This window comes from Erithacus rubecula, assembly GCF_903797595.1.
Source record: "Erithacus rubecula genome assembly, chromosome: 2".
Classification (NCBI taxonomy): Eukaryota; Metazoa; Chordata; class Aves; order Passeriformes; family Muscicapidae; genus Erithacus; species Erithacus rubecula.
The window spans coordinates 18,243,272-18,270,669 of NC_136685.1; the positions used below are offsets into that span (position 1 = coordinate 18,243,272).

General features: G+C 34.7%; 1 protein-coding gene across 1 annotated transcript in view; it reads right to left on the minus strand.

Moving 5' to 3' along the window:
* SNTG2 (syntrophin gamma 2) overlaps positions 1-27,398 on the minus strand; it is a 108,548-nt gene that overhangs the window by 40,028 nt on the left and 41,122 nt on the right. The window contains exons 8-10 of the mRNA XM_079297577.1: positions 16,335-16,462; positions 6,391-6,520; positions 160-198 (exon numbers count right to left, since the gene is read on the minus strand). Of these exons, the coding sequence (XP_079153703.1) occupies positions 160-198; positions 6,391-6,520; positions 16,335-16,462 (297 nt within the window). The remainder of the gene's footprint in view (positions 1-159; positions 199-6,390; positions 6,521-16,334; positions 16,463-27,398) is intronic.

Sequence of the window (27,398 nt, forward strand, 5' to 3'; positions counted from 1 at the left end):
TGTTTATTCAGGAAATCAAATTATCTATCTAGAGATATAGATACAGTCCATCCACTAGTCAGTTTTAAAACTGACAAGATGTGTATATGCTAGATTAACAAATTCTCCAACAATGTATTCACGTGAATTAAAAAAATTGGATAAAATAATAGAACTTACCTGGTCAGAGGGAGAACAGCATTTATTTGCCATTTTCATCTATTAAAGATAAATGGAAGAACACATAAAGTTATTAATATGCTGAAGAGTTTCTGTGATGCAATTAGCACTGATTAACTTAGTTATTGAATACTATAATAATACTTCCAAATTATGATTGTAAGAAATTTTATTATTTGGTACTTAAATACTAGATTTTTACTATTATAGTAAATTTGCAAAACCAAGGACTTGAAAGACGAAAACTTTTTATCAGATTTTTCCTTAAATAGCTCATAAAGATTTGCATTTATGAATTTAAATGTGCCAGTCACAGTGAAAATACTATACTGTACTGTAGACATCTCACTTAGGTCTCAGTTAAACTATTACTTAAGCAGATTCTTAAGTGAGGTCTGTAATTAAGTCCTTGTGAAATGACCGTAGAGCATAAGATGCATTTAAAGATGAAATGAAAATTGAATGGGCTTTTTTTCTTTGTTTACTCTTCAAGACAAAGTTTTTCCTCTTGGTTTAGATAATGAAGAGTTTTGATCATTTTGACTTCTCTTGCAGTCATAGTTTGTACAAATGAGTGGTGGACAAATACTGACATATTCCCTTCTTTAAAGTGTGCGTTTTTTAAAGTGCAATTTTATTAAGTGTAGATAAGAATTTAGAAAGAAATATATTGGAGGGGTAAACCAGACTTCCCTACATGCTAGGAGTAAGTTGAAAACTTTCCTAGATTTGATGTGTACTTCCAAAGGACCTTGTCAAAAAAACTGCTTCATTAGAAATTAAAAGCTTGTGATGGAAGACCAAAACCAGGTCACCTATGAACAAGGAAAACTACAATTGCCAGAGGAAATAAGCAGAAGAAATCCGGGGCCACTGTTTGCATCCTGGACATACCAGATGTGTAAAATCAAATCTGTGGATGTAACTCAGTTAATATGGTGATGCCATTGACTACTGTGGTGGCTTGACTCTGGGCAGTAGCTGAGCACCTGCATACCTGCTCACTCCCTTCTCCCTACCAGCAGGAAGGATGAGAAAATAGGAGAAGCAGAAGCAAGAAAACTTCTGAGTCAAGATGAACAGAGCTTAAGTGAAAGAAACAAGAAAAATTCAAGTGATATAAATGCAATCACTTTCTGCCTCCCACAAGCAGGCTCCAAGTAACAGCTGTCTTGGAAGACAAACCCACACCTCCTTTCTTCATTACTTTATTTAATTTGCTGAGCACAATAGTGTGGAATATCTCTTTGCCCACTTTTAGTCAGCTGTCACATCCTTGTCCCTTCTTAATTCCTTGTTCCATCCTTTGCTGAGGTGAGTGGGCTGTGTCAGAGTGAGAAAAAGTCAAAGCCTTCATCCTGTGCAAGCACTGTTCAGCACCAATCAAAACACTGGTGTGTTATTAATGCTTTTCTAGCCACAAATACAAAACACAGCATCTGCTGCTAAGAAGAAAGCTATCCCCATCCCAGCCAAACCCAGTACAGCTGTATGGGCCAACAGACTTTGTGTTATGGTAATGACACAGGCCTCAGGATGTGTCAGGATTTATGCACACACATACACTTGCACCGAACAGATGACAATAACAAGTCATTGTTCTCCATAGGGTGAAATATCTCTGATCAAAAACAAAATGACCTTAGGACAAAGGCAATGTGGAGGGGTAGGATGGCAACAGAAGTCTTTTCTGTATGGACATCTTTGAGACCCTTGCCAGAGGACAAGTCTCTCAGACAAAAATACATACACAAAGTAACTATACAAAAGCCATGTGATACACACAGAAAATGTAATTTCCTTTCAAGTGTCCAAAATCATACTCAATATTATGATTATTACTATAGCAATAGTATAGCACAAACCAGTGCAAGTAAATGGGTTCAGATGTGCCTGGAAAAAAGTGTCAGACTGGCAATGCAGGTTTTCTGCACTAAGTGGATAGAATATTGTGAAGAGCATCCTCATAATCTGCTCAGATTCCCATTGGTAAGGATAATAGGGAAGAATGCTTTGGACTCTGCATCTGTTCACTGCACAGACAACTCATTCCCTATTCAAAGCAGGATGGCTGCAGCCCCAGTGTAGCTGTGGGGAGAGGAAAAGATCTGCTTCTATATCATTTTGCAAACCAGTGTCACGGGGCTGAGAAGTACAAACACCACATGTGCCCTTCACAAGTCTCCACAGCTGGTGCAGACAGACAGGAATACAAATGGGATACATTTACCTTGCTGAGAGCATGAGCTCTCAGCACTGCAGTATAGAAATGTGAGCTGGAGACAGCAGGAGAACTAAAAAAAAAACCCTGGGTCTGCAAAGACTGCAGGCAACTTGGAAAAGGAACTGTTAAGCAAATTGTAATTCCTATACTCTGTTCATGGATATATATGGGGCAGGAACTGAAATGATTCAGAACCATTTATCTAAATCTAAATACCTCCCAGGCTGGGATTTATCTCACATATAGCATACCTTTATTCTCTTTCAAGAAAACAGTGAGAGTGAAGGATCTTGACAGGCATCTATTTTTTTCCCTAGCTGTATTGGCATCCTATGTGACTGTTTACTGCTTGGCTAAGTTTGGGGCATGTGGGTCCTATCCTTATTGACTTCCCTTTAGAACCTCTACAGTTTGAACTGTGGTGCTTTCAACTGGAAATTTTGCATTTAAAACAACAAAAAGCAGCAGTGAAGAAATATGCATTCTCAACCTGGGAATAGAACAGTTTGTATAATCATTGAGACAGTCGAATTTGTACATGGCTTCCTACACAGAAGGATTTTGTTTTCATCTACATGTACCCCACATTCTGCTGTGTAAAGAAAGCAAGACCTTCTCAATCTTCTTTCTTTTATTTTTTTTTTAATGTATGTTTAAAGCTCATAAGTCTCTCCCTATTACAACAGAAATTTCACACAACTGTAATACAGAATATCACCCAGATACATGCTTACATGAAGAAATAAAATAGAAGGTTTACAACTATGACATATACAATTAAAAAAGATGTCATGGGCATAAACTTGATCTGAATTAATAACCTTACTTTAATACAAAATTTTAAGTTTCTACCATTCTTCAATGAAACTGCTGGAATGATTTATAAACATTATAAATAACACTTAAAGTGGAACAAGAGCATCATACCTTGTTCTCTGACCTGTTTATGACTTACTCATTTATTTATTAATTTTTTTTTTTAAATAACACCATTAGAGTACACTGGGAAAAACCACAAAATCTTGAGAAGGTTTTAAATATAAGAAGCAAATCTCTATATTGTAAATGAACTGACAGTATTATCTTTAGGTTCTTCTACTGATTATGACTAAAGTTATATTCAGTGATGTATTTCAAAGAAAATAATTAAGATCCGTGAGAAAACCTGCATATGTCTAATAGCTGTCAATCCAAATGGTGAAAAACAGAGAATGAAATATCAATTATCCCAAAGACCTTTGTCCTAAAAAATCACAGCCATTGTCACTTCAGCCTACAAAGAACCCTTCACCTGAAGAAATTAAGAACAGGAACAGAGAAGCACATGCAGATTAATTCATTTTTTATGCTTCTTGCTGTATCATGGAAGATTCAATGCCAGTTTCTGTTATCCCTATTCCCTCAGTTTGTTCAACTGCACCTCCTTCTGCAAGAAGAGAGGTGTATGAAGAAAACAATCGAGGTGCTGATTCACCTGTATTTTTTTCCATCAAAGATAAATGTAAAATCTTTGAGAACATTGAAAATGAGGATTCAATCACAAAGGAAGATGATAGGGTAGATTCATGCTGGTAGAAAAGTATGTGAAAAACAGAATATGAACAGAGAGATGAATAATTTGGGTCAAGAGTCCTCAGAAATAAAACTAAATGAATCTTGCTTGTAAAGCTTACTGTAACTAGGAGACTTTCTGAGCTAAGCATACAAAGCATGTATCAGCAGTGATGGCTGAAAAGACACCCTTACATGTTTGTGCATATTGCAGCATTCCCTGTGCTCCTCTCACTTAAGAACTAAGCCCAGGCTGGTACCAGAGTCATTATGTTTCATCTCCCAAGTAACACTCTCCAAATATGCTGATGTGCAGGGGCAGCACTCCTATGCAGTAACAACTTCTCACATCTCCACTGTTGAAAGATGACTCCTCCTATACATTTGATCCCCAGAGAGCTTGCTCTTGTATAGAAGTTAGATGTTTCAGTACTTCAAAAGAGTAGTCTGACATTAGCAGAAGTGTCACATTGTGGCAGAGCTATTTTTGCACTACCTATACTAGGACTGTCTCCTGGCATCAGCAGGAGACCTGACAAAGAGCTGCTGAACATGACTGCATTAGGGTAAAACAAAAAAAATGAATTATATTAGGAAAAGTGATGCAGGAAAGATTGGATGCCCTGTACAAAAACAATTAATCTCTATTGGGAGCTCTTTAAGAACTAAAATTCTAAAAGAAATTATCCAAAATGTCATGTAAATATTTAGGACAAAAAATGCACATAAGAGTAACACAAATAAGCACAAATAAGTTTAAGAATGACTAAGGTGTGAGAAAAGTTGCTAAAATTATGAAACCAGCAAAACAAAATACAAAAATGTGTGGAAGAAAAACATAAATAATAGTAAATATTGTATTCATCATGACTGTTGTTTCTTCCTGGGAACAACCAGTTATATGAACACCAGATGGACTACTTTGTTGACAGAATTCACTATTAGTAGATAGTGGGATAGACTATAAAAAGTATAAAAGTACTGAGTTTATAATAAAATATTGCTGTTGACAGGTCATAGTGAAAATAATGTGTCAGGATATATAGTTACTGCACATAGTTCTTTGAAAAAAACAGACTAGCATCCTGTGACTGACAAAAGCTGCCTGCATTTATTTTTATTCTTATTCAATTTTATCATTGGAGAGGCTGTTATTCAGTGAATTTCTCTAGAAAGGAAAAAAAAAAAAAGGCTTATTTCACTATGAATTTGAATTACTCAAGAAATATTACCTTACACTTTCTTAGAATTATCAAAGAATAATATATTATTATTCCTGTGATTTATAATCCTGTATAGTATATGAGTCACTAAATAGTATTTCAAAAGAATATTTCATAAGTAAAAATGTCTGATTTTGGCAAAGAGATTGCTTAAGCAATTGAATATTTTAAAAGAATTAATGTATTAAATAAACTATTATGATCAAATGTGATTCATGTAGCTTTTGAAGACTAGGAAAACAAATTATATTTTAAGTCTGTTTTAACCAACAGACTTAGAGATTTATGTTGAAATTTAATACAAATTCTACTTAATATAATCTGTAGACCTAAGCAACAGTTTGTTTAGGGTGCAAAGCAAAAATAAAATTCAGGCTACTATATCATAATTTAAGAAAGAAGTTATAGATTCTACACATGTAGAGGAAAAAAAATGATTAAAATTTGTGTAGGCAACTCTTTCAGGGACAGCTGTGATATTGCATTTTCATCACGGAATTTTAGAATTTCTTAAAGACAAACATATTTACAAAGTTGTACATTATTGAGTTTCCTATTTAACTTTATGGTTAATTCCATAATTATCAACACTTTTAGCTGCTCTTTGTTGGAATAATAAATGTGCTGTCCAAATAGTAATTTTCTGGGGATTAGTTAATACTTCTGTTTGCAAAGGCAATAATTACTTATTAATTTACAGAAGCAACTTAAAATAGCATAAGCAACTTTATACTTCAAGGAAATTAGATGGAATAATGTGACCTTAAATAAATCAACTCTTAGACAATTTAGAGATGTAAAATTACTATCTTCAGTAAGCCTCAGTAAATCATACTTCACTAGATGCAGAATTTTCACATGCTTGTTTTAAAATCAAAAAATGCTAATTTCAAGCACAGATCAATTACAAAAATGTAAATATGAAATATTTTGTCACATCTAAAGCTCTGTAAAATGACCAGTATGGATAAATATTTTGCCCCAAAAATCTTTAAAATTATAAATGTAGTCTGATTTTCTGCTGATTTCTGTTCTATGCTAACACTGCAAGCCTTGAAAATGTCTTGATACTTTTGATCAGGTAACCTCTCCCTGCTTTTCCCTTTCTCCTTTTCCTCCCCATACATAAGCATTTTATATATTTTACTTAAAGGTGAATTGTTTTTCACCCTTTGAAATCGAGAAATAATTTTACAGTAGCATAAACAAGAAAATATGCAGAAAGTAACATACATTTTGAAGTGTCAAATCACTGATGTTAGTTGACATTGCTCTCAGCCAGTCAGCACTCTCCTGGGCTGTATAAAACTGAAGTATCCCAGTACTAACTCCATCGAGTGCCAGCACTTCAAATGCATTAGATCTGCAGTAAGAAGAAATATATCCGTAAAGGAAGATATGTCAGTTTTCTGAAACTGCCCAATATTTACCAGTGTTCAAGTGTTTTTATGCCTTTTGACAAGTTTTTGAGTGTTTAATTTACCAATCAATAGAAAGGCAATAAAACCATGTATATTGGGGCAGTACCAAGAGCAAGAGATACAATAAGTACTGTCTCTGTACCAATATATACATGTGCTGATGATAATTTATTTCCCCTGGTATACATATGATGTTTATAATTAGTAAAATTAAGGTAATGCATTCAGGAAATACGAATTGGGTCTTTTTGAAAAAAAAAGAAAACATTGTTTTTTTTAAACCAAAATGCCAATTTTATTTATTGCATTTTGGCTTCATTTACTAGGAATGTACAAAGATTCAAAGCACTGTCTTTCCTAACTTTCATTTCTTGAATTCCTAAATTTTCTATGTAACATTCAAAGAAATGCTTACTTCAAGCAATTTTTCGTCATAGGAATTTGAAAAACATTCTTAGAAGTTTCTTCAAAATTTTTCCTTTAATAGTCTTCTGAAAACAGCACTGGCACAGGCTAATGTGCAATTGCATTTTATTAACTTTTAATGCAACTTTTATGTTTATAGCAACTTTATTCTTCAAATGCCAATGTTTTCCTTTCTTTACTATCTGCAGTAAGTTAGGCACTTTGTATGTACCTCTGAAATCCTCTGCATCTGAATGCTGGTGGGATATACTTTTTTGACTCTTAAGATTTTCCAACAGGAACAACAAAAGCTCATTAAGTACACTGGTCTAAATTTTAAAAAAGTATCACACAATAGTTGCAGTAAGTAAACTTCAGAAAGATAACCAGATTATTTAAATGCCTATGATTGCCAGGAGAATTAGATTTTAGTTATATACTATTGTGAAAGACAATTATAATTGTCTCAATGAATCTGCATATGTTTGTTTTATGTATAATATGGAGAGTATAGCCACTACTGTCTACATTTGTAAAATAGATATTTATACTTATATGCTATATTGCTTCTTTTCTGATACCAGCCTAGAAGAAAGCTAACTACTGAATCAGAATAGTGCTCTATGAAGTTCCTGAGTCTTCCTGGGGTTGTCTGATTGAAGGTGAAATCCTCTACTGCTTAATTTATGATTCATGCCAAGATTCAAAAGACATATAGAGGTTAATGGGCAGTTACTCATTCCTGGTTTACCAAAAAATTTATTAACCTAACCTTTGTAATTTGTTGGGAGTTTGATGGTGAACATGAATACTGAACTCTATATACTTGGCAAAATGGTTATATAAACTACCCATAATACACAAAATACATTTAAAAAAGTATCTGAATAGATATATATGAGATTCTTTCCTTTTAAGAGAGTTGTAAAGCATTATATCTGCTGTTTGCAGAAATTAACATGCTTGGCCTGAAGACTTAGATATGTATCAGCCAATTGCCCATTTTCCTGTTGATTGAATAATCCGGTAACTACTAAAACTTAATGGCAAAGGCACAATCCTGTGTCACTTTCATTTCAGTAATCTCTTCAGTTCTTCACACAGAAAAAAAGAATTTTAAAAATCTTTTTACTGTCTTCAAGTAAACTGAGTAAAATAATCACCTTCCAAGCATATTGTTCTTTTTGCCTAATGTTCTCACAAAGATCACAACAGAATTATGAAATTACTTATGGTGTTATCTCTTCAACATCCCACTGAGAATCTGTCAGTCCTTATGCAATTATACACATTGGAGCCTGGAAACAGACTTAATTTAATGCTCTGAAAAGCCATTCACAATGCCCAGCTTAGATATCCCATTCAAGTATCAAAGGTAAGATGCTAGGGTCCTTACACAGCAAGGGGACTGTCCAGAGCATTTAAGAGAGCCATGGAACCACAGGGTGTCTAGATACTAACTCAGCTCCAGCAGACACACAAAGACCTGGATGCTTTATTGCACTGGAACCAAGCTACAAAAGTGGCTGATGAAAGAACAGAAGGGAGCTCTTTGGTTAGCAATTGATGCAACCAAAACAGGCAATCAAAATTTACAAAACAACTTTTACTATAAAAATTATCAAATATTTTAGCATTTGAAACATGGTGCTTGTGATAGAGTGGATTACACTAAAATTCTTGTTGTTCTTTATCTTTTTAAAATATGGTTATCAATTACAGACAGTTAATGATACGCAGTATTAATTTAGAGATCTAACACTTCACTAACAGGATATTTGCACAGAATCAAATAGTGTGTGAGGGGTCCTGCAAGTCCTGTAGTCCAGCCTCCTCACTAACTTTCTTACAATACAAATCTTTTCCACAGGAAGACCAAAACTGGACACTGAGGCAGCTGTCTCAAGTGTGGCCTCAGGAATGCAAGTAGATGAGAATAGATGGGAGGAACCATTTCCCTTCACTTGCTGACTGTAAATGCTATCACATATGGGACATCATCACTGAACCTGTGCTCAGCTGACTCCTGCCTAGTGGGGAGTCTGCCAGGATCCTCAAACCCTTCCTGCAGAGCTTGTTCCATTGCTCCAGCAATCTGGCACCTGGACATCTTTTCCTTTTTCAGGCTGGTTCGAGGCTTCTGATGTGCCAGTGGTGCTCACATTATCTGGCACACAGACTGAGACCTTTGGGGTGCTGCTGTTCCCACTGTGCTGAATTGGCAGGAAGGTGCTTTTACCAGAAAGCAGTTCAGTGTAAATGACATAAGATAAAAACTGCCAGTGCTTTTCTAAGTTTACATATGCCAGTCATGAAGTCTGTGGTAGTAACACAGTGTTTTTGTCCTGAATCTTAATCAACTTTACTGTGATTATTTCTTACTTTCAGTTACAAAGTTTCTCTTTGAAGGTCCCATAATATATAGATGCTGTTCCATCTACCACATTGTGTTCTGAAAAGCATAGTGCACAGAAGGCTACAAGTTAAAAATTATATCCAAACTAAAAACAAAAGCTTAGCAAAATAAATCCTGAGGCTTTTGTTTTAAGCAAAACAATCAAAGCAAACACCAAGATGGCACTGGAATTCATGAGAAAGTAAATCCTACAGGCTTAAATGACATGCATTTCCCTCTGCTATTTCCTCAAAACAGAGAAAGGAACAAAAAGAGAGACGACAAAGCCCCCTATTCCTGTTAGCTGTCAAGGATGAGCTTTCCATTTAATACCAAATAGTAAATTTGAAATGTTTCAAGATGCTATAAAGTTGATGTAGGGTTTTTATTTTCACTGTTGCTTTGGATTTTTTTTTCCTGAGGTCCTAAGATCATTTTAAAACATAGACAGAGGAAATTGCTACATCTATTACTGCAGTTATGCTACTGACTACTGCAACTAGAACAAGAAATTAATATTTGCATTTCCTAAATATTTGAAATTTGTATTGCACTGCAATAACATTTCTTACTTTGACATTTGTCTCCCTATCTGTAACTTTGCTTCCTTCAAGCATTTCTGCTAAGGAGCATGAGGCACCATTTTCTATAGTCAGTATCTTTCTAGCTCACTTTCAGGGTGAAATGATGACTAGATCTGCATTCCAGGTAATAAATTCTCTTGTAATAAAATAAACACTATCTTTGTGAGTATGGCAGTCAGAATAACAGATGAGCATTGGTAGACTTTAGGTTTTCTTGAATTTTACACCTTTAAACAAATACTATTAATTAATATTAGTAAGGAAAATTTTCCATGGAAACAATTTACTACTATAGAGGTATTAAATCCAAAGACTTTTCTAAGATAAAAAGTATTTTCAGTGCCATCTGAAATGGAAAAAGCTGAATTTTTACTTTACTGGAGGCTAGGAATTCCAGCAAAGCATGTTTTTATATTTTTTTAGTATCGATCCCTCTTAGAATTATACAGGTATTTTATTATATAGATATTTCTACAAAAATATAGATGTAGTTTTGACAGCATCTCTTTTATCTTTACTACCATGCTGATACAGACAGACAGATTTGATCAGCTTTGCATCTTACCACATCCTGAATAAGTATTCTCTCCTGTTTATATGATTTTTTGATGTTTGAGTTAGTTTTTATTGCTTTTCTTACAACATTTTCTTGTGGCTTTTTATAGTTCTACATGTCCTTCCTGCTAGAATGTTTACTTAAACTGAAGTTTTAAAGACTATGGTTAGATCTGAATTACTTAATGTTGATAAAATGTCATGTTAGAACTAATAGGATTTTGTATTGTAAATGTCACAGAACCTCATACCTTACAAAATTTTTAAATGTGCACATATAACTGGACCATTAACAGAAACTACATAGCTCAGAAGATATCAAAGAATTAAACATAAACTTGGATTGGATTGCATTCATGTTTGTGGTTTTTGGGAGAATTTTGCTTCAAGTATAGTAACTTTTATATTTGTTACACTTACAGAAACCAAAAAGGATAACTGAAGTAGCACAGGCATTTATGCTTCTATAGATATTTTTTAACTTAAGTGTCAGAAACCTGTGAGAAAGCTCATTCAGGTTTTTTAACTCAGTGAGATTGTGCTTAATTCCTAGATGTTTTTCAAAATGACTTATTAAATTTCTTAGTTATGAATTTATTTATCTAACTAATGCATTTTGTTAACTTACTGACATGACAAAAGGAAAATACCATTCTTCAGAAAGAATCTGTTAAGAAACCAGTGAAGGCATTAAAAAAACCCCACAATACTTTGGAGTAACTACAATGGTCAGAGTACCAAGAAATAGAAGATAAGACCCAAATCTAATCCTGTTATTTTGTAATTGGCATCATAGGTACATGGGCTCATAGCTACTGGGCCTGAATTACTTTCATTTGACTCACTATTTCAGTCTTCTATATTCTAAATAAGCATTTTTTCTTCAGTGTCTAAACTCATAGTGTTCAAGATGTTATAGCTATTGTACATTTACTCAAAGCTCCAGTCAATACACTGTAAAAAAAATTATTATACATTACTACCAGTATCAGCCGTAAAGACTAAAAATAGTTGTTTGCATTATCCCAAATAACAATTCCATAACAGAAATGAAAGACTAGGGAGCATGAACTATGTTCTCCAACTTCTAAAAGACTCCCCATCTTTACTTTTCTCTTTAAAAAAAAAGCCCACCCCAAACTATAATATTAACCACAAATTCCTTCAGGTGAGAAAAATAATGATATTATTTCTCTGTTAAACTTACATCACATTTATTCACCAATTCAATCCTCAACAGTCAAAAAATATTTTTGTTGCCAACTAGCAATTAAGAGTATTCACAGCAATAGCATTCTTAGTACATTTATATTACCTTCCTTCTTACAGGGAAAAATTGCATTAAAGATTTGGTGAGAAGTTCTAGAATAATAGAAAGAGTAGAGCTATATAACAGGAAATTGAATTAAAAAGTTATTGAATTGCTAAGCAATCAAAAAGATTAATTAGCGTGCTGCATATATAAATATATTCAGATAGACTCCAATCCTATAAACAATGTGAAATACAATAATTCAAAGTGATTTCAGTAGTTAATACAATGCTTAATCTTCCATTGAGAATAGGAATGACACCTACTATGCTTCTTATCTTTCCTTTAAAATATTGAGGGAATGTCTTTTGTTTTGTGGTATTGATAAACACATTTCACATGTCCAGTGTGCAGTATTTTCAGCCATTCCGTTATATAGAAAGAAGATATCTATCCCATTCTCTCTTGTTTATGCCAATAAATGGTGTTATAAATTAACATATGGTGTTAATAGAGGTTAAAATACATGAAAAAATATTATTGTGTCATTAAGTCACAGTCTAAAGACTTCCTCTGAAAAATACAATAAAAAGTTACGTGAAAAGCCAAAGGTAATTCCTTTGTCTCATGAACAATGAATAAGAATCAAACAGATTCATGTGATCTTGGCCATCTCATGACACAAGAGTATACTGGAAATATGCCGTTTTTTGGCAAATCTACCAGAAAACTCAGCTCGGTACAAAAGAATTTAAATTGCACAGTTTAACCACAAAGGAAATAATATGGCCTAATCTGATTAGATTAGGCAAAATTTGATCTAAGGCACTCTAAAAGTATACTATAGTATAACAGAAAACTCTATCTATGTAAGGTATTTCTAATTAAAAAAATAATTTTTGAGCAAAATGCTGACATGACCTATTTTGTATTTTTTTTAAATAAAGGCAACAACAGACCTTTAGTAAAGTAAAGTATTGGACTCTTTCCAACCTTATGAGACAAGATTATATGAATGCTACTTACAGCACCAGAAAAAGAATGCTGAACATGTGAAACAATCTTGAATACCAGGGAGAAGTAAAGTGAATGAGGTCAGAGGAATTATCCACACTGGCAGATTTTTACATCTGATAAACTGTTTACCACTGTTTATCAGAACAGCAAGTTACTATACATAAGCTAAACAATACTTTTATACAATATATTTTTAAAAATCAGAGTATCCTAAAAAAAGTATGGTAAGATCTGCCATGGCGCACTGCAAGAATTCCAGAGGTGAAAATAATATTTTTATGTCAGGGAAATGAAGGATTGAAAAAAGCAGAGTGTGCATTTCTTGTGAGTAAATGGTCAGTCTTTAATAACCTTTCAAAAGCCATAATGTTTTGAATAGTTAAAAAAGTTATGTCAAAAGCCAATGGACTCTTGGTACTTTTTGATAGAAATAATTGTATAGACCTCTCTGAATTTAATTCAGGTAGGAAGTAGGGGGAAAAATCCCTTTAATTCACCCCATCTAGCTGAGGGAAAGGCACACAGCTGTGTATGTGACACTATAGATGATAGTTCCAATATTTCAACAACTGACTTAAAAATTAATCTGGCTGTTCTGATGCCAGAACATCTTTGCAAAACCAACTGAAGTAACTTAGTGGATAAAATATAATGAAGTATTGCAACAAAGCACAGTTATGAAAAAGAACGTGCAGGAGAAAAAAAGTTACAAGTCTGATACACTCATGGACTCATGCAGTACAGGAAAAACAGGCATCCTGTCAACCTATGTATGCAAATACACTCCAAGTAAATATTCAGGGTATGGTAAAAATAGGAAATTGGTCAGAAGGATCTGTGATCCTGTCAGGGGAATGAATGTGGGTTCATTCCAGTAGCTGGTTGCAGTGTAAAAGGGAGCAGAGATGTGTACATATGGTTGAAAGTGGGATTTGTATCTAGGCTGGTCAGAGGTTTTATTTAATCAAAGCAGACATTTTATTACATTATTATTACAGAACAATTACGGAAAACAAATGTTGGACAGTGTGCATATATGAACATGGGGAAATGCAAAAAGATGATGCAAGTTGGATAATATTAAAAATACACACATGCATTTCACAGTATATGGTAAGAGCTGTCCCTCAGGCAAAAAAAAAGACCTTAAGTAAGAATATGGGAAATGCCTCATCTACAATTAACCTTAAGGCAGTATCCCTTTAATGCTCATATAACTGTTTTTGTTGGTTCCCCAAAACAAGCAAGGAGCACTTCCTTTGGAAGTAAAGCATTGTGGCATGGCAGTCAGCTTTACGAAATTATTTCATCTTTCCTCAGAATGTATGCAACAATAATTAAACACCCACTAGAAATTAAGGAGTGGAATATATTCTAAATATATATGGGAGTGAGATACATCACAAGAGAATATGTCTCTCCAAGAGTAAAACTGAAAACATGAAGTTCCTCAAATCTTACAAGAAATATATATCTGTAGGTTGATCTTGGACCAGCACCCAAGCATCCACACTGCCATTCACTCCTCCAGCCCAGAGGCACAGCAGAGAGAAGACAAAAAACCCTCATGAACTGAAATAAAGGTAGTTTAAGCAAATGGAAGAGGGAAAAAAACCCAACTAACTAAATTACTACAAAACAAGTGAAGCAAAGGCAAACACTCACTATCTCTCACAAGAAGAATGATGGCCTGTCAGAGACAGATGACTCACTCTTCCCAAACCCTCTCTGCTCGGTTTTTATTGCTGAGCAAAGATGTTACACAGCATGAAATATCCCTTCGGTCTGTTTGGGTCACTGGTCCTGCTTGCACCTCCTCTCAACTTTTTGCTTCCCCTGGGCCTATTTACTGTGTAGGAGCAGACCAAGAGAAAGCCTTGATGGTGTGTAAGCCCTGTTCAGCAACAACCAAAATACTAGGGTGGTATTAATATTGCTTTAATAACAAACCAAAGCACAGCACCATTTGGACTACAATAAAGAAGATAATCTCCATCTTAGCCAGACTCAGTACAATATCTGAAGGCGTTTTACTTTGAAGAATTTTCAAAATGGACATGCTACTCTTTTGGGAACTGGAATCTCTTGGGATTTCTCCATCTAATGTGTAAAGTACACAGCACAGGAGTGAAAGTGCTTCAAACTATCAGGATGATAACTGAAGTCAGAGGTTTAAATGTTCTGTCCTCTTCTATTTATCCTTTAGATTCTAGAACTCTGATGATAAGTTGATGCCTAAATGTGAACACTGATATTTGTTCACCTATTTCACCGAATGTCTAAGCCTTGAATGTTTGGAGTCTGTGATATACTGGACAAGGCTGGAAAGCATGAACTTGTCAGTTGAAGTAGGGAGGAAGAAAGTGATGGAGAAAGTGATGAGACACTAAGTAAAGGAGAATTAAGAGTTCAGACAAAGTCTATGGAAGAAGCTAAAACTTTTCTGGACAATTTGTTATTATTCACTTGTGATGCTTTAACACAAAGTCTGGGAGAGGAGCTGCCAACTGCCTTAGAAGATGAACTGCTGTAAGTTAGAGCAGCATAGCTGACCTAAAAAATAATGCTTTTCAGGTAATTTTTAGGAAATAGGTAAAAATCTGGCATATCAAGAAAGGTATGCACATTAACTTCTGGTACCTCCTCATGCCAGGTGACCTGTAGGTTGATTCTTCAATAGAGATTCCAAATATTACATTTTATATATATTAAAGGCAAATAAATATAGGGCAATTCATAAAGACCATGGAAAATAATGACAGTGAATGAACTCCTGTTTTGATACATATGGACAACTGTGGACTGCTTGGCCTACAGCTACTGGTGATTTGGGGCAGTGGTATCACAGAATGGTTTACAGAAAAAGCCTATGTATGCTGCAATGTGTTAAACTTTCTCAAGAGTATTATTTATGGAAGCTTTATTAAACTTCCCTTTTGCTTTCATATTTTCTGAAGCCCAGTAAAATAGCCTCCGACATCCTCTCTCACAGTTACTTTATGAATCCTTAGTTGTGACTTGAGATTAAAAAAAAAAAAAAAATCTATGATCAAAAATACAATATTTTGTACTATGTACTTTGTCAAAATCTTGTCAATTGGAGCTTCTATATGACAGTGATAAAAGTATATCCATATGGCATGATAGCACAGGCATGATGATTATACACTGTGTTATCATTGATAACGAAAAAGGAAATTTAATTGACAATATTAGTATTGGGGAATCTAGAATTATCCTATCAGTGATACAGAAGGAAATGTAGTGGCTTCAAAATTAATTCACATAACACCAGGATTAACCTTTGTACTAGCTGCTGGTGCTAACTGGATTCTCAAGATACAACAGATTATAGAAACATATTTGTAGGAGCTTTACCTTATCTTTGGTAATCACTATGCATACTATTAATCTCAGGAAAAAATGAACTGCACAGTTTTAATAAGAAGAATGCAATATCTCCACTCAATTCTTATAAAGCCAGCAATCCACAGCCAAACAGTATGTACAGCTAACCAACCCAGTGCCTCCCCTTTCGGGTTACAAACCTTAATTTATCTGTTCCGGTTTTGTACCTCGAGATCCGAGCCATCAGCAGAGGGACTGACAGCGTGTCCAGCCAGCGCTTCTCGTATTTTGGTTCATTAGCTATGGGTGAAGAAGGTGATGATGGAGCCTGTGCAGAATAAATGAGAAACAGTAGGAGAGCTTATAAGACATTATAGTGAAAAACCCATGAATATGCATCTCTGGCTCTGTTTGTCTCAGAAGTGATAATCATCACAATAAAAGTATTCAAGAAACTCAGGATAGGATAGAGAAATGAAAACCCATATGATACTCATCTTGAAATTTTGCTCTTGATGCAACAATCTTTAACATTAAGCATATCTAAATTTTTTAATATTAAAATTATTAATATTATTAATAAAATAATAGAAATTAATTATTAATTATTAATAATTATTAATAATATTAATATCAATATTAATAACTGATATTATAAAGTTTTCAGTCATAAATGCCATGGGTTTTTTTAAAATGCAACATAATAAACATCTTTAGTTTAAATTAATTTGTTCTGTACAACTCTTCTGCATTCTTCCATTGTTAGACAAAAGAACAGAAATAATATCCAAATTAAATACTACACTAGAAAATTTATTTCTGCATAGTGAGTTTTAGCTATTATATCATTTAACAGTAGTTTTAAATTTCTGATTCCTGTGTTATCATACTATAGATGGATGACTTTTGAAATTTTATCTTTGAAATCTTTCTTCAAATGCTTTTACTAGAAGGGCAAGAGTTGAGCATTGCACTCTTTTATAAAGATAGCAGTAAAATTTACATAAAGGTGGCTGAGAAAGATTCACAGACATACATATTTAGATCAAAGTTAGGCATTTGTGCTGTTTCTGAGCCAAAAGTTTTTATCCCTCACTGCATGGGGAACTTTCCAGTAGAAAACAGAGTTGAAAGTTAGTTATTTTTATATGAGCTGTAAATAAGCACTGAGTAGTATTTATGAAAGCAACAAAATCAAAAGTGACCCAAATGCAGTTCTGTTCTGCCCAGGTGTTCCAAAGCTGTAAAACTTACTCAAAATAAAAAGCATTCTGGGAATTTTCTATTCCTTTTTCTTGCTCATAAGGATTTAGGATTATTTTTTCTCCCTAAAGCTCCTCCTGTCAGTCAACAAGGGCTGATCTTTCTATTTACTTCTTTAAATAAATCAAAATGTGAATTTCACATTCTGATAGGATGAGTTTCACATTCTGATGGGATGACTGAGATTTAATGACTGAAGTACAATCTCCTAGTGAAAGAAAAATCTGTAATGCAATTGCTGGAGTTGGTAACAATAAGGAATGTTTTAGACAGCATCTTTTTGGGTACAGGAATTTAATTTAGATCTATCCCTAAAACCATACAGTTTTTATTTGACTGAGATCTCCTTGTGTTTTTGGAATATGAGTATTTCATAATCAAGTCCACAGACTAATTTTTTCTAATTAACTAATTAACCTAAAATTAGACAAAAAATGCTAAGGTGTCTTTAAAATCTAGGAAAAATTTATTAGTATAATGGTGAAGAATGTGACACATAATGCTGCACAAACTAAAATAATAGACAGAAGCCCATTCAATCTGAAGTTGAAAAGGATTAATATAATTAACATTTTCTGTCTGGAAACCAAAGTGTCTAGGAATAAAACAGAAGAAGCTTATTGCAGTCAGATATAAATACTTGATTATGATCACTGAATTTCTACCCAAAAAATGAAAAATGAAAGGAATATAAAAATTTCTGCAACAGCTATTGTTCTCACCTTCTAAACTCTCAAGACACAGAAAACATCTAGACAATCTAAACATAAAAATCTATATTTTTCTTTTGAACTAGTAGTTGCACTTCTTTTATCAGGTTATTGAACAACCTGATATATATTCTGCAATATTCTAGGTAATTTAAGAGCATTTAGCAGAAAAAGAAAAGAACGAGCAGGTCACATAGGCAGTTTAATGTTTGTAATTTGAGCCTCTTACACTTCAATCAAATGCTTCAGTAGTGTATCAGTGTAAAGAAAAAAGTACCTCAATCTAAATAAAAGAATTTTAGAAAATATACAGCACAGCTATTCGTTAGTTTAATGAATTGAAGGGGGGGGAAATGGCCAACATTACTTGGTCAAAAATCTATTAACTGCAGCATAGAAATATTCATGTCAAGATGCTAAACTGTTAAAACTGCTACAGCAAATGGGTCTTCCCCAGATCATCTCAAAGATTTGATATTTGAAAAATACAGAGATTCCTTGATGTATCCTCTTCAAAACACACGGATAAAAATAAGAAACTGAGAAGGAAGCAAGTCCAAGTACAATTTTTGCTACAGAGGATGTGCTTTTTAGAGTTGTCCAAAAGTGTTAGTTAATAGGAGAGAAGCAATTGCTAAGGCATACTTGGGTTTCAAAAAACAATTCATTCCCCACAAAAGGGTCTTAATGAATTTGCTGTGAAATAGGATGAAATCATCAAAATAATAATTATCTAAACTGTAGTAAGGAAAACACAGCAGAGGGGTACTGTCAGTGGACTCTCACAGTTACAAAGGTTGTTCAGAATATTGACTAATGATTTGGACAAGATAGTGAACACCAAAGTGACCAACTTTCCTATGAATAAAAAGTAGTAACGAACAATGGAGAAAAAACAAAACAAAACAAAAAACAAACAAGAGAAAGAGCTGCAGAAGAAGTTCATTATACTGAATGTGAGATAAAAGAACTGCTAAAAAAATAGCAAATAAATGTATAGCACATGAAGAAAGACAATATTCACTTTCTCCATAATGTAATGGGATATGAACAAGTGATTATCACTCAAAATTTGGATCTTGAAATTTAGATATTGGACACAAGTGTTTCTGAACAGTTGGGTTAACAAATATTCATTGGTCTGGAAAAGAAATTGCTGAGGGAATTGTATGACTGAGGTATGTTAAAAAACAAATCACAGAGAAAGGGGTCAAGAAACCGTGGTTGACTTGCCATTTGCACATAAGAAGCAAGGGTATTGATTAAAAGTAAAAGACTGAATGATAAAAGCAAAGAACAAATGTGTTAGTCTATATAACAAACTGGTTCAGGAAGCACCTATGTCAGAAGTCACTGGAGGTGCAGGAAATATTCCCTGGAAATAACTGCACATATTTCCCCTTCTCTTGCACTCTCTTGAGGTCATCTGCTGGGAGCAAGCTTTTTGGCTGGATGGCTCTTTGTTCGGACCCAGTGTAGTGAACTGGCTGACCTTCAAGGCATTTCCCCACTAAACAGCTGCTACTGCTGCTGACCTTGAAAACTCTTCACACCATTCCTCCAAAGCACTAAAATTGAGATCATCTCTGTAATCGCAGTTTTTATGCTCTCGATCATTTTATACCTTCACTTTTCTGCTGAGGCCACCAACAATGTTGCCAATTAATGCCAATTTGCTTGTAACACCTGCCCAATAAGAAATGGATTGAACACAAAAATCTTGTTTTTGACAGAACAGTGAACAAGAATCAACTTTAATGGCACATAATCACTACCTACCTGAGACAGCTGTGTACTGTTGACCTGGAGGGAGGGTCTGAATCTGTATCCCATTAGCAATCACTGACCTATGAATAACACTGTAGGGAAGTGCTTTAGTGCTTTCTTAAACACCTATATAACAACTCATTATGGTGCAACCAAAAAGTCTTCCAAGAAGTAGAATAAGTCCAGAAAGCCCTCCACTAGCAGGGAGATGTAATCAGACATGCCTCTATAATTAAGTTGCCACTAAGAACATAGGAAGGAAAGGAAAAGATCCCAGCTGGCTGGGACTGTCAATTTTTTATCTTCTTGTGACATATAATTTGCAGAGTTCGCAAAACTCAGTTACTTAACTTTATTTTCTTTTAAACTCTCATTGATTTTAAATCTGTGCAAGAAAAATATCATGTTATCAGAAGGAAGTCTTTCTGAACCCTCTCTACTAATTTAATTTCCAGTTGCTTCTAGGGCCCTACCCTGAAAGCAGCCACAGTGTTATTTTAGGTTGATACAGCTTTTTCATTGAACACGGGCTTCAGGAAAGCTGAATCTGGGTTAATTCACTTGGAATCAGAAATGCTCGGGGTCACATTACTCAACATGATTAATCTTGGTTTTAAATGTATTTTTAACTCATATTACAGTGTCTGCTTTGCAGAAAGGTAAATGATGCCCCATCTTTGAAAGTATCCAAGGCCAGGCTGGATGGGGCTTTGACCTGCAATCATCCTGAGTGGCAGCACGTGGCACTTGCAGGAAACCCAGAGGATCAAATACAGCCAACATGGGATTAGGAAAGGCAGGTCCTGCTTGACCAGCCCGATCGTCTATTACAAGATGTAGTGGATGAGGGAAAGGCTGTTCGTGTTATCTACCTGGACTTCAATAAAGCTTTTGTTACTGCCTCCCACTGCATTCTCTTGGAAAAGCTAGCAGCTCATGGATTAACCGGGTGTACCCATCACCAGGTAAAATCTGGCTTGATGGCTGGGCCCAGAGAGATGTGGTGAATGGAATTGCACCCAGCTGGAAGCTGGTCACAAACTGTGATCCCAGGGCTCAGTATTTGGGCCAGCCCTGTTTGACATCTTTATTGGTGATCTGGAGGAGGGGATCACGTGCACCCTCAGTCAGTTTTCAGAGGACACCAAGGACTCTAGCAGAGTGGGAGTGTTGATACACAGAAGGGAAGAAGGCTCTGCAGAGGGATCTGGACAGACTCTATCCATTGTACAAGGTTCAACAAGGCCAAGTGCCAGCACCTCCACATGTGTCATGATGATCCCCTGCAGTGCCACAGGCTAGAGGTAGTCACTGGAAAGGTGGAAAGGGACCAGGGTGTGCTGTACTTGGGCCAGGGTGTGTCCAGGGGACTAAGAAGGCAAATGGCTGGAGAAAAGGCAGCTCTGGGGGTCCGTATTGCTCGTGACAACTACCTGAAAGGAGGCTATAGCCAAGCAGGGGTCGGTCTCTTCTCTCAAATAACAAGTGATAGAACAAGAGGAAGTGACATCAGTTGCACAAGGAGAGGATTAGGTTGGATATTAGGGAAAACTTCTCCACAGAAAGGGCTGTTAAGCATTGGAACAGACTTCCCAGGGAAACAGTTGAATCACTGTCCTTGGAGATGTTTAAAAGATATATAAACAGGACCCTTAGAGACATGGTTTGGTGATGGACTCGGCCATTCTTAATTAAGTTCAGGTTGGATTTGATGATCTTAGCGATCTTTTCTAACCTAAATGTGTCTATGATTGTACCATTTTATGAAATAAGAGTCCATTAGGAAAAAATATAACCTTTTACTGATAATTCGGAATTTATCAATTTTCTGCTTTAGAGGACTTAATATTTCAAAGTGCATCATTAAAGCCTTGATCCTGTTCTGTAAACATATATTTATACAAAGCTCATGTAAGAGGTATGACTAATCTTGATTACTGTCTTTGTTGACATTGGTTCAAAAAGAGATGGTAATGATGATGCTATTATTTATTTCTCAAAGTAATTTTTGCTGTTTCCATTTTAGTGAGCATTGCTGAGGATTTCTGAAAAGAATATAAAATATCTCTCTGTAAAATATGTATATGAAAATGTCAGCAACATTCATATATTTGATGTTTCTATATTGATGTATTTTCCTTGTAAAAATAACTCTATGGCTTAAATTATAGAAACATAAAACCATAGAGTATTTCAAGTTGAAAGGGATCCATCATGATCACTGAGGTGAAATCCCTGCTCCTCACAGGACTACCTAAAATTAAATCATATGACTAAGAGCATCTTTCAGAAATGCCTTAAACTCTGAAATGCTAAAATAGCTTGGCACAGCTTCATTGCCTTAAGCTATAACTGAAAACATTGGCCATTAAGTTTCAGTGGATTTCATTACAATCTCTTAGATTAGAAAATACCAGCTTCCATGCATCTTTTTGATGCCAACTGGAACGTTATTTGTGAAAGCTTCATTACTAAAAATGTTTCAGCCTACTAAAAAAAAAAAAACTTTAATATATTATGCTTTTCAAATAGGCAGATTTGTCTTACACTTATTCTGAAAAAGGAGAATTAGAGCTACCTAATTTCTTGAAACAACACCCAGCAACATTTAACTCCAAGTGAATTGGATGTGCTCTCTCTACAGTTTTTAGTCCTGTTTGTGATTGAAATGTGTGTGTATATATACATACATAGGTAGGTTGATTTTCAGTATATCAATAAAGCAATCAGACCTTTGTATGGTTTAGCATTCCTAATACTTCTTACAGGGACAAAGAGTAAGCAGGAGTTTTATGTTGATTGGAGAAGAAAACATGACTGCTCCATTTAGCAGTAAAAGAGTCTCACATTAGCTTACTTTAATCATCGAACGACACAAATACCAAATGTTTAGCCAGGAGTAGAGACATGAATGAAACTCTTGTGATGCCCAGCCAGCAAAACAAATTATGGTGCTATCTACTGTAAATAGGAGTCAGAGCTTTCAACTTGTTTCAGAATTCAGAGAATATCATTAATTCAGAATATCATTAATTATGATATCAAAATACCTGTGCAATCCTTTGATGCAGCATGAATTCAGGAGAGGGTCTGTATTTATTTATTTTTAATGGAATTCTTGGATGCAGGTGCAAAATTCTCTGACAGTTTTAAAAAAGACAGTAATTATCTGGCAAACTATGCATCACTGAATCATTTAATAAAGGCTTCTATAGAGGAAACATGCTTTTTCAGGTGAAGAAACAACTTGGAGTTGTAATATGATGTCTTCAAAAATCACTGAAAGCAGCACCTTTTAATTACACAGCTCTATCTACAATATTTTAATTGACAGATATTTAATTAAATGTGAGGAGGATGAAAAAGCATGTGAAAAACTCCTACAAGAGAAAAGAAACACTTTTAATTCCAATGCTGCACTTTTTGCAGCATTACTACATGCTTTTGAAATATAATGATTGCTCTGTAAGACATTTAATTCTTTTTAATTAATATATGAGTTTACAGACATTGAGCACTTATTTATGATGTTTACATAGAGCCTATGTAGCAGCACACAATGGAGGCTTGCATTGCCTTACTAACTGCAATAGCTAAGCATTTAAATCAATTGGAGTACTATTGTACCAATGAGGAGAGAATTAAAATCCTTTCAATTATATAAATTTCTCTAGAGGTGATTTACAATGGAAATATTAACGAATGTTTCCTTATGTCTGTGCTGGTAGGTGCTAATACATGATTATTTTTTAAATGAACCAATGGGATACAAGACTAAGGTATTTTTAGAGAATACATATGGACTATTTGTCAGAATCTTTCACCTTTTTCTTTAATTTGTTTCCCTTGAGCTATGATGTAATTGGTTTCTGAGTAACCTCAACAACCTTGCCTGGAACACCTTTCCAGATATATTCTTCCTTTGGGGGTAGGGTACAGGGGCCAGAGTACTTTATATTAAATCTCAGCACAAAAAGTAGAAAGTAATTATGACTCCTCAAAAACTACAATAGTAGCCAGAAATCAAAACCCAATATTGAATTTATATAAGGAAAATAAAAGATACAATGTTGAGATTGCTATAGTTTTACACTGTAAATGCAAGTGTACCCAAACTTCAGCTGTTAGACACAGCTTTAGGCAGCCTTTTATATTCCCAAATGGGGCATGCTGTCCTTGCTTAGAAAAATTAGCTCAAGGTTAGGGAAACTCTTTGAACTTCACACAGTCTGCACATGCCTCAGGATAAATCTGAGTCTTGACTCTTGCATCTCTCTCTGAGATCAGTGACAATTTGTTGCCAGAACTTGTGGAAAGATACTGGATGCAACTTGCCTTGCCAAGGTTCATCTATGCTAATATCAAATTTAGAAAAATATTTATTTTTGCTGCTGCTTTTCATTTGCTTCATTAATGTCATAGTGAAAGTTTAAATCAAATCTAATCACAATTAGAAAAACACATCACTGCTGTACAGCTAAATCTAAATAAACATTTCAATCCAAAATATTTTTTCTTACAATTCTGTTGTAGTGAAGTAGGAAGTGTTTTTTACATAAAAGTTTTCTTCCAGCTTCTATTGCTATAATTTCTGAGAGGTATAGTCAGAAACAGAAAATCTGGATTTTTTTTTCACTGAGGTGGAAAAGTAATAGTCACTTCATATTTTATTAATTGAGGAAAACTTATTTGCTGTCTATCTCATTCATAAAGGTCTTTTTTTCATCACAGCAGTAGTCCACTCTATTTAAGTGCAGCTGACTGTGTTCATCTGTTTTACCTTTTTCTTTAGCAAAAAATGGAAGACATGGTGACAATTACTTTGATAAGTGTAACCACTGTGTACATCTGAGATACTTTTTGTATTAATTATGTCAATATTTTTTTTTAATTTGCATTGCCATATGATTCACTGTGAACTGACAGTCAATTCAAAGTGACCTTGCTTTTATACTCCATGAGAAAATCATGGATTTTCAGATCAAGAGTTGTCAGAGGAAATTGGTATCACATGTGAAATCATTCTAATAGAAATGGTATTGAACTGAAATTCTGAAGTTTCTATTCTTAAAGTGAGCTACAGGACAACAAAAACGAAAGAATAAAATAAACTAAGAATGGTCAGTAGTGTGTTTATATTAAAATGAAAGATAGTAAAGGAATATGCAAAAAATCAAAAGTATTGAAGCTTTCATATGTGGAGCATCCATTCAATCTCAATTCAATGTTCTGGTCATGCCTTCCCCTAAAGTATCCATCAGAATGGATTTTACTCTCAGAACAAGGGTGTCCACCTCCCTGCCTTGAATTCTCTTCCCTTTTTTGCTGTTTAATTCTTGGGATTGAGTTGCATCATTCTCTCACTCTGGAACTAGGACTACCATAGACAACCATGTAATTCTCTACTGGCCCCATCAAGACCTAAGCATTTGTATTTTTTCTTCTTCAAAAACTTAATGATGAATTTGGCAATGTCTTTTTTTAAAGCAAAACCGTTTTAGCAGATGAAACAATGGCATAAAGGAAAAAATATTTTAAATCAATTTAGAAGAATGTAATTTATCTTCATCTAACCAACTAAACTTAGCATACACTATCAAAATTAAACTGAGACTTCTTAAATTACACAAACACACAGAAAATAACAATTGTCTCACTTCACTTGTTATAACATCACTTTTTGACAATTGCAGTAATCTCAAACAAATGAAAACTTAGTGTATTCTGCCTTTGCATTGTAACTGTCATACTACCCTATGGTGTCTTAAACAGTAATTTGTTTTATTTATAGTATTTTTTTTTCCACCACTAATTTCTCCAGGGAGTTGTCCTGGATGTCCAGGATATTTGACATCTAGTAGGATATCTCTACAGCACTTTCTTTGTTGTTTTAGTTAGAACTCTCCAGGTAAACTACCTGTACTCAGTAGTCTTGAGACCACCTCCTTTGTATGCTTCATGCTCCCCTCTGGAAGTTTACATTGTGCTCAATAAACCATCTATAAGATAAAGATGAATGTAACTGCCACTGTCAATCTCTGTAGCATTTGTCACAGTGCCCAAGCACAAAATAATTAAGTGTGAAGAGAGCACTTCAGCCCATTTCTCTGGGTTTCAGAGAACCCCATTAAAATGCTGTTCTGATATTATAAAAGATGTATATAAATCCTGAAGATGGTATCACATCACATACAGCAGATGCTTCACAGCAGAAGTGACAGAGATAAATCTAGCAGAGGCAAGACAGCACCAGAACTGAAAACGGTATAATCATATTAGGCAAAAAAAGCTTGCTGCTAGGATGGCTAAACTACTGCCTCTATGACACAAGCCAGCTGTAGCACCTCGGTATTGTTTTTCAGAAGACATCCAGAATGACCGCTTGGTAAAACTGGCATAACAATAATTCCTTAGCTCTCATTCCTGTCTTTTCCTTTACATGGTGTGCTTTTTGGAGTAGAATTTCCACTTATAAATATAAGTGTGTTGTCTGTTGCAGTGTGGACCTGAGTGTGCTTAGGAAGGTACATAAAACTGCAACACAAACTTGAAAGAACGCAGTGTTCAAAGTGAGTCAGATCTCCCCTACCAGAGTGATGTAAAAAGAGGATTCAAATATCATTAGCCTTATTAGGCAATAGCATTACAGGAAATGTCAGTTCTACCTTTATCTAAAACTGAAAATATTCAATTGAATAAAATAGAAGTTCTCACTAGATGGTAGTTGAAACACATTTGTAATGACTTTTCAAGATATGATCACAGCTCAGTTACACTCACAGTTTAATTCGAGAAAAGCTTGACCATAGAGTGCATCATCTCAAAATCCAGTCATTCCTGCTCAAAATATTCAGAGCCTTGCTTTTGAATTTCACAATAAGGTTCTAGCAATTATCCATTTTGTTTTCTTTGAAGAGAGATCATGGCTTTTGCCATGTATGATGTAGATTGTCCTGTATATTCCACTTCTAGGTGATAATGTCTGTTGTATACATAGCTCTCTATGTGAGTTTATGTCAGACTTCAGAAAAAATAAACCTAGTACCTTACTATTGCATCTTTTTTAATTTCTTTTTTTCTCCTTATATTTCAAGCCTATAGCCAGTCTTTTGTGTGCTATCTTGGCAACTAACTCTAAATTACTCTGTTACAACTCTATAAAACTTCAGCCACAAATTTATATTTTCATAATATGAGAAGTTTAAAGTGTGCAATTCCCACAGTATTCATAATGACTATTAAAAATTATCACAACACATTCTAGCATTAAGTAGGCACTAATTTACTAAAACGTGCTAATTCTATCACTAGGGCTATAGCCCTTTTCTTATAATGTAAACTCTTTGCACAAAGGACTTTCTTTGTCTGCAGAGAACCTGGTAGACAGACATTGCAGAATGCTGGACCCTGAAGTTTGGATTCTTTAGTAAGACAACAGTGCAAGGCAGTTAAAGGTAATAATTATCTGGATAACTGCAAACAAATAACATGAAACCTTTTGTATCTATGACCATTTTGGAAACC